The sequence below is a fragment of the Cyanistes caeruleus genome, chromosome Z (genome assembly GCF_971803275.1).
Source record: "Cyanistes caeruleus chromosome Z, bCyaCae1.hap1.1, whole genome shotgun sequence".
NCBI lineage: Eukaryota > Metazoa > Chordata > Aves > Passeriformes > Paridae > Cyanistes > Cyanistes caeruleus.
The window spans coordinates 47,522,165-47,538,404 of record NC_141732.1 but is presented as its reverse complement, the minus strand read 5'-3'; the positions used below and the strand labels follow the sequence as shown (position 1 = coordinate 47,538,404).

The 16,240-nt window shown below is 39.1% G+C and overlaps 1 protein-coding gene across 4 annotated transcripts in view; it reads right to left on the bottom strand.

Annotated features, from left to right (window-relative positions):
- Positions 1-14,687, bottom strand: part of SLC24A2 (solute carrier family 24 member 2) — a 107,374-nt gene extending 92,687 nt beyond the window's left edge. Inside the window, exons 1-2 of one of the 4 annotated variants that reach the window (XM_086867573.1) lie at positions 14,505-14,687; positions 11,572-12,646 (exon numbers count right to left, since the gene is read on the bottom strand). In XM_086867573.1, coding sequence (XP_086723699.1) covers positions 11,572-12,504 — 933 coding nt within the window. In that variant the 5' untranslated portion in view covers positions 12,505-12,646; positions 14,505-14,687. Of the gene's footprint in view, positions 1-11,571; positions 12,647-14,283; positions 14,429-14,504 lie in introns of those variants that run through there. The other 3 variants (XM_086867572.1, XM_086867575.1, XM_023943640.2) reach the window with 3 other exon arrangements.
- Between the last annotated feature and the right edge of the window lie 1,553 nt (positions 14,688-16,240).

Below are 16,240 nucleotides of genomic sequence, written 5' to 3'. Positions count from 1 at the left end.
CATGTAATTCACAGAGAAAAGCTTTCTTCCACTTGATCACTCACAAAAGCATGCCTGTGTGTGTACCTAATTAACAAAATAGCTAATAGATTTTCCTACCTTTAAGAAAGGAATTAACTGGCTTTTCCCATGCCCAGTCTTCCCATTAAGAGACAGACCCCTTAAAAAGGATGAAAGCAGCAGTGGTTTCTAGCAGTGGTCTGCGAAAAGACAATTATGATCCCACCACACAATAATTGCTTTGATATTTATCAATAATCCACATGACAGGACAGTTCATGCTGTGAAACACTGAGTGCCCTTTTCTAGTTTGAGTCCAAGGGCACAGAAAGCTGATAAAGCCTGTTTTGCTCACTACAAGTGCAAAAGAAATTGCTTTCTTTGTTTGCTAGGGGTGATTTAATATGGAAGGAGAGCAGCTCAGAGGCTTGGAATAATACAGTAGCACATAGAGATCAGAGAAGCAGCCAGATCGTAATTCTCAGTGTCCTGACTTTTGGGCTCAATTTCACTTTCATCAATCTCAACAGGAAAACTTGTCATCAACTTCAAAGCTACCTTTCATTGAGTTTAGTCCTTTCCCTCACAAAAGAAGAAAACAAAATAATTATTGAAATTTTAAAAATCTGCACATATAAGGTTTATTCAAGTTCCATTTGACTTTTTTCCCTACTATCCTTCCTAAAATTTTAAGGAAGGACAATAATGTTAATGATGGGAAGAATTCTTAAGCAGAAAATTTACTTAACTTTAAAGCTTTGGCAAAGAGGATACGCTTACCAAGATGCTTCAAAAACAGCACGATGCAAAATGAGAGCCTCATGAATGCTATTTGGTTTCATTCCACCAAGCCTGACCACCTTTTTCTCAGATTCCACCATGTTCCTGCTTTGCCTTAAGACCATTTTGCCATCAATACACTGACCTTTCTTTTTCTTGCATATAGTAATCCAATCAAGCAAGAAGAAATAAAACTTTCCTACAGCACACTGTACAATGTTCTATGAGGCTTGAAAACCACAGGTTTCTAAGACAATTAAATGAAAGAGAGAACCACATCTTGACCCTTAAAACCGAAGCTAAGGCATGAGTTTGCAATTCAGTCCAGCCTGTTACTAAGCCTATTAATGTTATTTTAAGATGAGAGTCTGTATTTCTTCACACATGTCTACATATGGGGTTTTAAATCAACATTTATTTCCCAATGCCCTAAAAAGAAGGGGCTACACGGTTTGGCTTTTTTTAAATGCTAAATACATAAACACTGTATTACATCCTAAATAGCCTTATTGTGTTTCTTGCAAGTATGAATTAGACACAGGAAGTTATCCAAATAATTCAGTAATTTCAATACTAATCTATTTGAAAATTCTGGTTTTTAAGAGTTATATTTGCAAATAATTACTAATATATTTGGAAATATATTGTAAGAGACAATTAAGGAATAGGTGCAGAAACATCTCTATTCCTTTGCTTAAAAGAACTTATACTTTATAGGCAACTTTAAACAAAGAAAGTAATAAATTTGCACCCCAACTTACTGCACAGTTTCTTACTTATGTAACAAATTTTATTTACTGTAATTACAGCTGTTGGTCTTTCACCTGAACAAGAAATGCCTTTTTTCCACACGCAATGTCATACAGTAAAGAATAGCACCATAGGCCATTCTCATGATAGAATCAAATCATGATTACCTCACTGTAAAGCAAGAAATCATCTGACTACAGTGATGTAGACCTACTGTTTCTGTAGAGGGACAGTATAGGGAATCATTAATGTGATAAATTTGGTACAGTAAAATATGTCAATAGTTCAGTACATCATGTCCTCGGCCTCAGGCAGGGGTGATTTGTTTGTTGCTTAGAAGGAGACCATATTTAAGAAGAAACAGACTTTTTTCTCTGAATAACTAATCTGGAAAAATCCTATGAGGAGCGTACTGCTCGGAAACTTTAAATATTCAAGTGAGTCTTACGAAAAAGGGTTACTAGGCAGAAGACAGGTGAAATGGTGTAGGAAGCATGCAAAATTACCATCCTAGAGAGCTGCACTGTTTCTGATTTACCTCCTGTATGGCGCACACGGCACTTTCAGACCGACAGTGTGTGCACACATGCACATGTACATGTAAGTGTGCCCACACACACAAATGAGAAATGGCTGCTGACAATGAGACAATCAAAAGGTTACAAAATCACTCCAATAACGTTCTAAATTAAAAGAAAGTGTAGTAAATAAATACAATTAATATTAGGAATAAAGCAGAAAACCAGTAATATTTAAATAAAAATATATGCAAACAAAATTATCTGTAACAGCACGATGCTTTCAAATTATTTCAGTTGACTTTAAAAATCCATAAGTAAATAATAATATGACAATAATAACTATTATTACTATTATTATTATTAGTAGTAGTAGTAGTAGGATTAGTAGTAGTAGTATTTCAAACTACTCCTGGACAAAGAAATTGTTGGAGTTCTAAAATCTGGGGGTCTTCCACTCAACCGTTTGATTGGCATAAATTTTTAGTTAAATGCTAACTTTGTGATTGTGCCTTGTAGCAATAGAAGGACTTTAATTAGTAATTTAATAAAAGCTTGCAGCACAAATTAAAAAAAAAACAAACAACAAAATTAACATCTGATTAATCCCTAAAGAGTTGCTCATCCTCTAATGTTACAATCCTTGCAAACTTCAACTTTCTCCCTTGGGCAAAAGTCTACATAACTAGACAGGTCTCAAATGATGCCCTGAAGGTCACCAAACACAGTCTGTGACAGCAGACGTGCCTTTTCCTCAGTGATCTATATCAGCTAGAGCTGTTTTACAGCAATGTGAGAGGGTAAAGAGTTTACACTAGCTGGTTATGCAATAAATGTCACTGGTATTACTGCTGACTTCAGACTAGACTTGCAGCATTAAGCAGTTAAGAGGTGATAAAGCAGGATTAATTCCTGAGGAAAATTTTTGATTAATTTATCAGCATAGTTTGTAGTAAAAATTCCCTGCTACCTTAATTCTTCCCCATACAGGAAAAATATTTTGCACCAATCCATTATTCTCTTAAGAGCAGGATTTTATCGTGGTTTTAATATCATTTCACATACACACCTTTAAGTCTGTTTTCACACATTCACCTTAAAGGAAGTCATCCAAGATCACAGCTATTTATGGTTGTTCATGTAAATCACAATATGGATGGCAATGGAAAGGCAATGGAATACTGCAAAACACTGTAACTCAGCAGTAATTGTTCTTTGAGCTGCCCTGATGAAATTGTACCTGACAAGGACAGTAAAATCACCCAAAGAGAGTGAGTGGTTAAGGCGGGGCAGTAGTTACACTGCTAGATAAAGCTGCTTCAGAGGCAACGTGAGCTCTGAACCCTCCACCTGCTGTAGAAACAAATACATGATCAACACACTGAATCCTCACTGCTCTACCCAGCCCTGAGGCCCACTTCTGTTACCAGCAAGGCAGTGGCTGTTTTCCCAGCACAGCGGGGTTTTTTTCCATTTCCTTTTTTCAGATCAGAACACAGGTACATGAACAAACCACCAATGACAGCAAATAGCTAATTTCCTCAAAGATACAGGTATTGCCTGCAAAATAACAAAAGACAGTAATGTACTACAATATATATTCTGTCAGATGCAATTTGTTTGCCAAAAGTATGCCCTAAGGCTGCTTGAACTTAGGATTTTTCCATTTGCCTGTGACTCTGACCTGCACCTAGCAGTACAATTGCAAGAACTTCCAACACACAAATTTGCAACAAAACCAAACTAAATCCAAACCTCAAAAGCAAAACAGGGCCTCAGCAGTAGTGTTTTGACTTAGGTCCTGTAATACAAAAAGGTGCTGCCTTCTACCAGATATATCATTGATGACACTTGCAAAGATCTATTGCAAGATCACACAGAGAAATAAGCTACTTCTTTAAATCACCCCTTGGACATCTATGTTTAATAAATAATCAACAACTCAGTGACAGCTTGGGTGAGGATGAAAAGACTGATGGCATGCTAGCAGTACATAAAATTGTATACATGACAAATCATATTCTTCTGATCAGGTACTGCGAATCACATTTATCTTTTTCCCATGATGAGTTTCTTTCCACTGAGGAAAGCAGCTGTGATTCCATACAGTTACCTAAGCACCTAGTCCAAGAGAAACCAGGTTATCATCTCATTACTTCAATAGGAAAATTAAAAATAGTTTAAAAATATGTGCCTGTCTCAGAACAATAGCATAGGAGCATTCTATAAGGTGTTCAACTTGAGAGACCAAATTTCTAGCATTTTGAAATGCACAGCTAAGTATTAATAAGGTATTTGGCTTGCACGGATAAAAGAATATAGTGATTTTTAGCACTAATTAATGAGCGGTTTCGAATTTGAATAAAATTAAATAAAATCACAAAACCAGTCACCTTCCTTTTTCTAAGCCACCTATACCTCATGGTACATGCCTGTGCATGATAAATTCACTACAATTACCCAGTATTTGATCTACCTTGTCATTGTACGTTCTAAAAAACTTCTCAGTGCCAAGAAAGCATTTGAACTTCTGGTTTGTGCCAATAGCACGCTTATTGCTGCAAAGATTAATGGAAGCAGCCATTAAGTTAAATAATAAAAAGTGATGTTCAAATAAAAGCAGTTGAACAACAGAGCATGGCTGATCTAGGCTGAGGTGAAGGAAACCATTTACAGAGTTATTAACATCACACTAGTCACCATTTGCAGGTTAGACAAAACTTGGTACATGTCTGGGGACAAATAAGCAAGTCTTATTCTTTATATTGAAGTTTATTTTATAAACCATAAAAAAGATGTTGCTAGATAGAATGTCGTAAGAGTTATAGGTGTTACAGCTGTTCGTTTACACTCATCTCCAAGACATCTTCCCATCTGTTCTATATGCCATGTATAAAACACTTTTAATGCTCATTCATCCCACACAGATCTTTCCAATCAAAGCATGGGCACATACCTTATTTTTAAGAACTTTCCTCATCTCCACTTCTGTATCTCTTTTGATGCAGGGCTCTCTTTGTTGTGAACACACTAGTCATTATACACTAAAAAATTCAGACTGGTTACAATTTTATTCCAGAGTTACAAAAGCAAAATACATGAATTCTTGGGGGGAAAAAAAAAAAATCAGATGAGAAAGGACACAATAGAGCCTGTTTTCTCACCTCTACAGCAGGCAATGGAGAACTGACTCCTGCTAATAAAAACAACAAAACCCCAGATCATTAGCAGGAAAGAAGCACTTCATCAAACCTAATTTTTTGGCCTGTGGCCCTGGCAGTGTAGTGCTGGCTGCCAGGGGAATGTCACCACTCAGAAAGGCCAAGGTCACTCTGAAGTCAGCAGTGCTCGGAGCATCACACACTCCAAATGTGGCACCCTCAACACTGCAACAAGCACAGCCCTAGGGCAGCTCCCACTACCCACAGCCCACATCCACAGTCTAAAACACATGTGGTGGAGTGGTCACTACTGCCTTGTAAAACAAGATCTGGAGAGTAGGGGAGTTAGCTGTGCCTTGCCTCTCAAAACTACATGATGAGTACAGCACCAACTTCAAATGGGCAGTGAATGTGGGAGATCTGTATGTAATTTCATAGAAGTTGAACACTCTCATCCCCAAAATCTGAAGACCTTGTAAAAGCCTTTGGATTTTCTTAAATATTTATCTGAGAGATAAATCTGGAGAGCTATCTTGGGGGGAAAAGTGGAGGAATATGGGTCAGATGGAAAAGCAGTACCATACTGCTGCACCTGTGTCTGGCATTTCTGAACACAAGGTGAACCAAAAAAAGATTTCTGAACCTCTTTTTGATTTTAAAGTAAAGGTCTTCCAGAGATAAAGCAAAGCACCCCAAAGCTGGCAGATATTTTGAGGTCTGGTTTACTGATTTGGAGTGAAATTCCACCTACAGTCTCCCATAGCTCTCACATTCTGTGGAGGAATGGACCAAAGTATCCAAAACTGAGATGACAGAAGGACACGACATTTATAACATCCCTCGATTTTCCTCTCTTTGTACAGCCTCTGGTACAACAAATTTAATCATGTCTGGAGTTCTTCTGATACACAGCATGGTAAACATTTGCCAACATAGCTGGTTTTGCACAGCCTCTAAGATGTATAATTTATCTTCTTTTTAATTACATATACTTATTATTTTTGAATATACTGATGGATATTTTTTTCCCTTGCTATTTATTAAGGGTAGCACAGTTCTAGACTTCCTTTTCCCATCATAATTAACAAGGGAAGCATCTTAGTGGATGGCCATGTTTTAAGAGAATTTAACCTACACTATATTTGCATGCTGTCACTTTTTGCTCATTACCAAAGTACACACATAAAATACCAAGAGACTCCTGTGGTGAAAACTATAATCATTGCCTCATAGTCAATAAATTACTGACAAGTGCTAAAAGAAACTGAGAATAGTTTCCATTTCACTGTACTAATGATTTCATATATAAAGTATCAGCCTATGGTTATGTCAGTTAATAGTCCTAAATTGGAACAACAATGCTAAAAATGCAAGGCAAATTAACTCATAGTTCCTGTTACTGGAGTAACATTAAATTAACACAGAAGTAGATTGAAAGTTTTTTGAGATAATAAAAGCAGATAAAATGTGACACAAAACCAGACATTTATCTAAACAAAAGATATTTCAATGTCAGTGCTGAGGCTTATGTTTCAAACATGTACTTAAAACAACACATCTGTCTTGCAAGATCCAGATACTCATAGCTCTGTATTCACACATGTGCTTGCACAAGTAGACCAGCTGAGAATTGTGTCTAGAATAAAAGTCAAATCTTCCTAAGAACTATGAAACACTGTGGACTATGAAAACTACGGAAAAAAAAATCTTGGTAGTGAGAAAAGAAAGGTTATTCTGTAGATAGAGTTATAGTTACTGGGTCTGTGGATTCAACATTAAGAAGTCCTGGAAGATGAAGTTTCAATTTTTCTTGTACACATACAGGTAACTTGTGTTTTACCTTGAATACATACTAGATCAGGCATTATGACAGCGAATGTGCATGTGCAGTGCTGATACAACCACCAAGCATAAAAGCAACTAAAATACTGTTACTTTCCTTTAGAATGCAAATACTGCCATTAAGTACACCGTGGCAACACTTGAGATCAATGTGGATCTTAAAATATCACACACAAGCTATTCAAGCTTTTTGAGAAAACAGAATTGGCAATAAAATAATAGCTATGCCATGTTGGTAAAAATAGCTAATTTTCCAAATGCAGTTCTCTGTAAACGTAGAAAAACTGCAACTGTCTTGTATATACCATAAGCTATTTATCTAAAATGGTACTGTCAGTGAAACAGATGTCATTGCACAACATCCCTGTACCACCCACATTCTGTTCTCCCAGTTGCCAAACAGAACTGTTTTGAATTATTTACTGAACAATCAGATTCAAGCATTTCTGCAATGATCTCCATGCTACTTTAAAGGAAAAAAAAGTACTGAAGCACTGAAGTTTCCACGTGATGTTTTAACATGACTTAATACATTCAACAAAACTTCACCAATACAGACAATGAAGAACAGACTGAAATCTTAGCAGAAAGTTTTTAAAAAGTCTTATTTTTAAGAAGTTTGCCATTTAGCTTTTTCTGTTTTCCTCTTCCTGTCTATTATAATCAATTTCAGGCTTATGTTTTTAAACATCTTTATTCAGCTGAGGAAGATACCAAATTAATACCAAAGTGTCCACCTCAGTCCTAAAAGTCTTCTGTTCTTTGCTGGATAGCTACATAAAACCTAAAAATCATGCCACAGAAGAAGTTAGGCTGGACAGGACTTTGGGGGATATCAAAAGTGGTGGGATGGGTGGGATGGCACTTCCTACAGTAGGGCCCATTCAGTGTGACTTGTTAGGGACCCATCTTGATCCACATATACCATATGCCATCCTACACTGTAGAACCCAGCCATCTGGTCTACATCTATCTTGTCTTTTCATGCTGCCTCGCTGTTTCATCTATCCTCCTTTTTTCATCCTCCTCACAGTGCTCTCTGGAGTTCATCAGTATCAGACTGCCATCAGGCTTCCTAGGGGGTGGCGCGAGGTGCAGAACTATCCACAGTTCAAACAGAACCTTGCCAACGAACCCTATGAACTCTAAATGAAAAAAGCTTGTAGTCTGTCCTCACCAGTGCCACAAAATTGTTCCAAGAATTAAAGTCACCAGATTTTCTCAACCTGGACTCTTTAATAATCCAGACTGTATATGTTTGAGAGCATGCGAAGGAAAATAGTGAGCACATTGAAATTCATATAGAGTACTCTGTCTGCATTTAAATTTGTACAAGGAACCAACACACTAAAGAAAATAAGATCAGAAGTTCAAATAGTCACAATTTTCTAGTACAAAAAAAAATGTGCTTTAATTTTTAAGAATAGGGAATAGGAATCTAAAAGGCACCTACAGAGATATGCATGCATTGCAGCAACCTGATGAATACACCTAGAGCAGATGAAAGCTAGATACAAAAAATCAGTTCACATTTAAAGCCTTTTCTCATGGAAAATACCATCCATGAGAATATAAAACTTTCTTCAACCTCTCAGGACAACTGAGACTAAAAGCACTGATATTAACATTAAAACACATTTTAGTATCTCAAGAGGTTTCTCATCTGATCAGTTTTTTAATCTTTGGTACTTGTTTGCTAATAAGCCACCTAACTCTTCACTATCCACTTTATGTTGCCTTATTTAGACTTCTCAAATTTGTTGAGCTGCTTTCAGATTACAACAGTCTTAAAGATAAATACGACACACACGTTTTTTTAGCAGAATACTTGCCAGTTTGGCAGCAGCAGAGTCAACAACAGATACACAGAGGGAATTTTGGTTAGAAGAGGGAGAATTTCCTCTATTCTCCTGAAATTAAATTATTTCAAGAGATTTTAACACACCCAGTTCCAGAGAGCTGCCTTGCAATTCTCTGTCTCAATGGGGGAAAAGAGAGTGAAAAAGTTTCCATCAGAAACAACTGAGACCGCAGATTCTCAGTTCAGTACACTAATTCGATACATACAATTGTCCATACATGCTCTTGATGAGTGGAAGCAAGCTAGGCTAATAGCTAATACTTCAGAGAGGAAATATTTTTTGCCACCAAAAGCCTAGACTATCACTTCTGTGATACTTACAACCCTCACAGTTTTGGAAATAAACATCCATGTGCCTCGCATTCACTACGAGGCACCAGACCTCAGACTATTAAAGCATTTTATCGTTTGCTTTAGACAGTAACTTCAAGCTGAAAGCCCTAGGCATCTCTGTTAGGCTTGGGACTGCACATAATAGTTTTTCTTTTCGCTTTTTTTTTTAATTTAAAAAGCAAGACAACCAATTATCTAATAATAGCAAATAGATTAAGAGAGAACTTCACTGCGATTTTATCCAACACACATAATCTGTGACATCCTTGCTATTAAAAAATTACATTCATCCTCCTTAATGTTGTTTAAGCAAAGAATAAAATCAGTCATAATGGCTTATAATTTCAAAGTGTGAGTGGAATATTCAAAAATATGTCTTTACAGCATGGCTCACAGAGTAAAAACATGGTCTGACACCTTGAAAAGCTATTTTCCTCAGGAAGCAGAAAATATGCATTAGCTAAATTGCAATAAAATTAGAGCATCTTTCATCTTTCTTCACCCCTCAATGATTCATGAATACATTATTTTATCATTTTAATTAAATTCAAGTTAATTCAGGAAAAATATTTTCATGAAACATACAATGCAAAGCTTGTGGTTTTAGGAAAAGTAGCCAATTTTTAATTTTTTTCACCCCTATCTGAAATCTGAGTACCTGTGTTATAAACAAACTCTAACTAATTAATATGTTAAATAATAAATGAGTGGTCCTAAGGGTATCCTTTTAAAATCAAATTCATCTAGAGTTCTTCAAATATAAATAATGCTCAATGTGGTTCTCAAATGATTTTTTTCTTCTATTCAGCCAAAAATAAACACCTTGATATACAGCTACTCTCCCTTACCTTGTAGCCTCAACAACACAAGGCAGTTGCTTTTCATACTGATGATTGCTTCAGACCAGCTAGAGATCTATATTTTATGTCCAGTTTTGAATAGATAAAGTTTGCTCCATATACCATAGTCTTTCTATCACCACATATTTTCAGCACTGTCAAAGGACTTACAGTGCACTATGAACTCTTAGATTATATAGAAACCAACTAATGTAGTGAAAGAAGCTCTCTGCTAGCAATGCAAGTATTTTGTTGGTATTGACCTTTCTTTTCATTTACTTATAAAATCCGACGAAGATGAGCATGCTGATTTTGGAAAACAAACAAACAAATCCTAAAAGGAAAATATAAAGTTACAAGTAACTGTACAGCTGTTAAACCTTGTTAGAGAATAAAATAAAGGAAAAAAAAAAAAAAGATACTTTTTTTGGGTTTTGATTTTGATGGTTTGTAGCTTCCCCTAAAACCAGATGTATCTGTCACACAATGTCTCTGTCACAATCTACCTCTCCTCCTGTTTATGTGCCTGTGCATTGATACTGGTGGATTCTGTCTCTTCTGAACCATTTCACACAGAACTGCTAAACAAAAGAAACAGGACAGTGAGCAGCTAGGTCCCTGATAATGTGAGTAATTACTGCATAATAAAGCTTTATCTGATGAATATACCCAAAGTCATATAAAAACAGACATTCCAACCAACATACTGCAACATTCATAAGTATTAATCAGCTCAGCTTCATAGGTCCTTTAAATATTGCTGGCTTTAAGAAGAAAACTGTTCAAAAGATTATCATGATCGGTGGAGACCCACCAAACCCTCTGTGCATAAATTTCATTATATGCTTGTGGAGAAAAAAATAGTTTGCATAGTTGCAAATGGTATATGGGAAACCATCCTCCTTAAACAGAGAACCTATGACTTTTGCCATTGTGGTCACTCTTTTCATGATTTTTTTTTCATGTAATTGTTGCTAATTACAACAGGAAGTTAGTTAATGCTGCATTATCAGCATCGGTAGATGAAAAACAGGTATAAAAATACCTTTGTACACTGTTCTGAATTATTGGTACCTCCTCTAAGGAAGAAAGTGCATTAAAAGTCTTTAGAAAGCAGAATTTTGTCACAAGATCCTCCCCAGATATTGCCACTGCTTAATCCAAAAGCTTAGGGAAAAAATAGCTCAGACCTCATCAATGTGCCAAAATGCTGAGTAAAGGTTTATGTCTTTTTGCTGGCATTTTCTTTCTTGCTTTCTGTGTGATCAGGATCATTCTGGAATTAAAAGCTATTTATTTGCTAGAAGGCTATTTGTTCTTTTGTTTTCAATAGTATCAGTTTGATTAAACAAAAAGACATTTGAGCAAAACAGGGAACTTTTCTATATTGGTTACTGTACTATATATAATAGAACCCTTATGCTATAGAAAGACTCGGCACTTGCAAGGACATTATTACATGGAATTCAACTAAAAATTGAACCAACCTTTCCTTCAGCATCTGTTGTTACCTTCTCAACCTTGTTCCTGTTTAAAAATTTCTTCACCAATTCTTCTACTTGGACATTGAACTTCATAAATGTCACATAGAAAAAATACGCTGTCAGGAGTGTTATGCTTTCCCACCACATTATGAAGTTATCCAGAAAGAAGATGATTAGCAAGATCAAGTCGATGATGTAAAAGGACATATCTCGAAAGAGTGGCCACCAAGTGAGGTTCAAGATCTCCTTAGAAAATAAAGCACACATTCCAATAACAAATAGGATATTGAACACGGCAGATCCCACTATGGTACCAATGCCAACGTTGCTGTGGGATATAAACACTCCTATCAAAGAAGTGAAGAGTTCTGGGGCGGACCCACCAGCAGCCATGAAGGTTGCCCCTGCCACATCATCAGAAATGGCCAGTTTTTCAGTGATGACAGTCAAGGAAGGAACAAAGAACTCATCACAGACTATGGCTAAGGCTATAAACATGTAAATCATTCCAATTATATGGAGGATCACTGCTCCCTGTCTCCTCTCCTCAAGAGATAAAAGGTCCTCGGGGTACTCTCCCTTCGCATGATCATCTGTTTCATTGTCGCGCCCAGCTTCGTATTTCATAGAAGCATGTGGATCTGGAGTGCCGTTTTCATTCTGTTCCGTGAAATCCAAGAGAGTTCTTTGGTGTCCACGCACCAGCTTTTGGCTATCTAGGCTGCTGACCAGCGCCATGCTATGTGGTTCCATCTTGAAAAAGGCACTCATTGAAAGTGAGAAAGTACTAATGGCCACTACACTGACAAGGAGCCCTACAATTCGTATCAGTCTCAGTTTTTTCCTAACGTTCTGGTGCCACCTGCAACCGAACAGCGGTTCCGCCAAACACCACTCCTCCAAGACACCGACAAGAGTCTTTTTCTGAAGAGCCATTTTGTGTTCTGTGCGAGATGCTGAGGGAGTCAGATGAACCGTTCCTTCATACTTTTCTCCAGCTTTGAAGTTAGAAGTGCTGTAAGAGTCTTCCCAGAATCAAGTACTTTTACTCTTCACAGGACGTGTTTTCTTCATTCGTCTTAAAAGGACAAACATATTATTGATATTAGTGACATAGGAAGTGATTAGAAACTTACGAAAGCATTTTATACACTGGGTTACATTTGAAATTTAAATCAGAATACACAGCATAAAGCTCTGTCACATCCCACCAGACACAGCAATTATATGTTTGTTTAAGCAGTAACCCCATGGATAACAATTTACCAATACACATTTTATGCATCTCATGTGCCTCTTCCACTGCTCTCCTCAGTTGCTGACAAAAAAAAATATCCTAGTGGAAGGTAAAAACTGTCCCCAGACGATGTACAAAAATGAGGAAACTATTATTTTAATGGATACACCAAAGATTATTACCTGCTGTAATTACTTTCCACTATGAACATGTAATGTCCAAATCCCAAATGCAGGGGCAACACTGCCAGAAAAAAGCAATCAAAGTGCTAACAAGCATCTCATCAGACCTTTAGACAGCTGAGGCAGCATTAATTGAAATGTTATGCGTGCACAGCGCAACAGTCATTGACGTGTAAGTAGAACGCTGGTGCTGGACCAGGATTGAAATGGGAGTAGCTCCTCTGTAAAATCGACTCAGGTTTACAGAGAGAACTTGGCTTGCTTCTGATCAGAACCTAGTACACTGTCTTGGATGAGTCAAGACAAAATTTTCAGTCACCCTTCATTTTGTTTTGATTTATGTCATGCATTTAGAATAAATGTAGGATGTTACTAAGAATACCTACGCAGTACCTTTTAAAAGTCCTCCTCTTACCAATACTTAAGAAAATAGTTTAAATTTACACAAGAGTTGATCCTGAAACAAATGAAACGGTAAAGAATTATGCAAGAATGACTATTCACGTATGGCAGAGATAAGTGTTCTTGACTAACAGCCCTTCTAATACAGGGAAAAAACCTCTAGATAATAACAGGTGTTTCGGTTAAGGAATTTGAAGAATATCTGTAATGCAGAAGTTAGTTACATATACGTTGTGCAGAGTAAGTCGTATTTCATATGAAACAAAAGACAAGATACTTTCTCAACAAACCTGAATGTTAGTCTTCACAACTACTGCCCAAAAATACTTTGTTACATCTCTTATTCAAGTCATTTGTAGCAGTAGCTGAATTCCGAATTCTGAACAATCAGCAGAATAACTGATTTTATATTCTCAAATACAAGATTACAGCTATCACATTCAGTTATTTCCCTATAAGCTAATAAGTCATTCGCAGTTTCTCCTGATTTTTTTCAAACAGTTTCCGCACTAAGATGTCATAGAGACATACTTCATCCGCAAGATGCAGTAGCCCAGCAGAGATATTTATTTTCCACCTCAGATTTAACACTCGGCGGACCGCCCCAGAAACACTTAGCAGGAAAGATAGCCGAGCGGCTCCGCCACCGCAGCCGCGCACAGCCGGCGGCTCGGGCCGGTGTCCGCGCTCCCTCGGCCGCTGCGCGAACGGGATACGGGAGAAGCGCTCACGCTGTCCCCGGCACAGGCACGGCAGAGCTCAGCCAGACCGCTCCCGACACGGCGGACCCCGGACCCCGACGGAGCGCAGCGCAGCCCCCCGCCGCCCCGCCTTCTTCCCCGTCCCCCCGCGGAGATGCCGCAGAGCCTCGCCTAACTCAGCCCAAGTTCGCACCGCTCCGCCGCGCTCCGCTCCACGCCGCACAAACTTTTTCCACCTCCGAAAGGGGAGCGGGTCCAGCCCCGAGCTCGGAGAGCCGCGGAGGCACCGGCCGGGGTCTGGGGACACCGGTCACCCCTCGGCAGCCGGTACCGCCCATGGAGGCGGGAATTTGCGGATGGGAGTCCCCGCACCGCCGCAGCCCAACCCCCGCCCGCGCACCCCGCGGCGCTCACCCGCAGCTGCGCTGCGCTGCGCGCCGGCCCGCGGGCGCTCGGCAGGGGCACGGCAAGGAGCGGGATGGGGACGGGGACGGGGACGGGGACGGGCGGCCCCTGCACAGCCCCGAGCCGCTCCGACTGCGGCGGGCGGCGGCAGCGGATCCGCCCCGCGCAGGCGGGGCAGGCGGCGCCCCGCCCTCGCCCGCCGCGATCCCGCGGGAGCCGGGGCACTGGCCGAGCCTGGCGGGGCGAGGAATTTACTGCTTTCCCTTCTCCCCTGCACCCCGGCTTAGCTGGCGCGGTTTCAGCGAGGTAAAATGCAGCGCTTCTAGCGAAGGTAGCGAGCCTCGAAGAGCGCGATTATTTTAAAAAGGTGAGGCCTTCTGAGCAAAATATCCTTTATGTCAAATGAAGGGAAATCAGGTAATGAAAGAAAAGGACGTTTCATTTTGGTTTTGATTTAAGGACGACGACATACCCACGATTAAGCTATTCCTCATGATTAATTTACTGCTGAGAAGAAATTTCTTAAAACTGCATTTCAAAGTTGCCAAAGAGAACAATAAAGGTGCTCTGAACAGACAAGAAAACAGGAGAATTCCTTGGCCGGAGCTGTCTCCTTCTCTTTTGGTCTTCTCCTTTCAACATAAGTATTTCCCCAATAAGCTGTTTTTCATGAAGTAATTGCTTCAAAACACACAAACTTTGAAACAGTTACAATGCAGCTCTGCCACAGCTAATTTCTTGTAAAATTCCTTTTTCTGTGCTGGAGATCTATTAGAGTACACAGGTGATGGGCTTTTGAAACAGCAGTTGCACTCCTCCTCTACGCCATTGTTTAAAAACCCTACATGGATAAACTACAGCAATCCAGTGTAGGTGGGCCAGTACCCCGGGATGATCCTGATTGGTTCAGGGCACTTTAAGAGGAACTTCATGTGGAAGTCCTGAAAAATGCAGAGCCCAGACAAGAGCAAGGATATTCGGATGGCTTGGGTAGGACAGACACTGAGATATGGGAAGAACTGGTAAACAGCTCACTAACTTGTCCACTTTCAGTGACATCCTTTGCACATTCTGAAAATCCCTACTGTAAGAGGTGAACCCTCAGTCTCTTTGGGGTAAAAATAACCTTTTTCAGTTTCTACCTTCTTCATTTTGTACTCTGATTTCATCCCTTGGCAAACAGGAAATAACTGTTAATTGGTGCTTCACAAAGAATACAAAAATGTAAGAATTTTTCTTAAGTGATAACACACAGATATTATAAATATTATTACGACATCACATGAAAAATAAGGACCATTGGTATAAGCCTGGCGCGCACAGTCTGTTTATATTTTCACATTTTTTAAGCATTTTGTAGGACTTGGCTGTTTGGTTTGCCCTTGGCAATAATGGGAAGCCCATAAATTGTAAAGACTTGGGAGATGGCAAAACAAGATACACCAAAGTACAGCAGGCATCTTAGAAACTATGTGGCCACGAAAGAGATGTAAAAGGTCACAAAGATATGTCCAAAATTGCACTGGTTTCTAGTGAGAGCCATAGCTGAGTCACGCACACAAAGTGCCCTTTAAGGCCAGAGTCTGCTCGTGCAGCGTACACTTATTTCATGTTACTTATTTGGGAGGTGGTCATTGCTGGCTGGCAGTTGATGGAGGGGGCCCGTTGACTATCACAGTTTGTCTTTGCCTTCAGTCTCAGGATGATGCAAGAACACATGTGGAGATTGCTTTTAACCGTGCTTC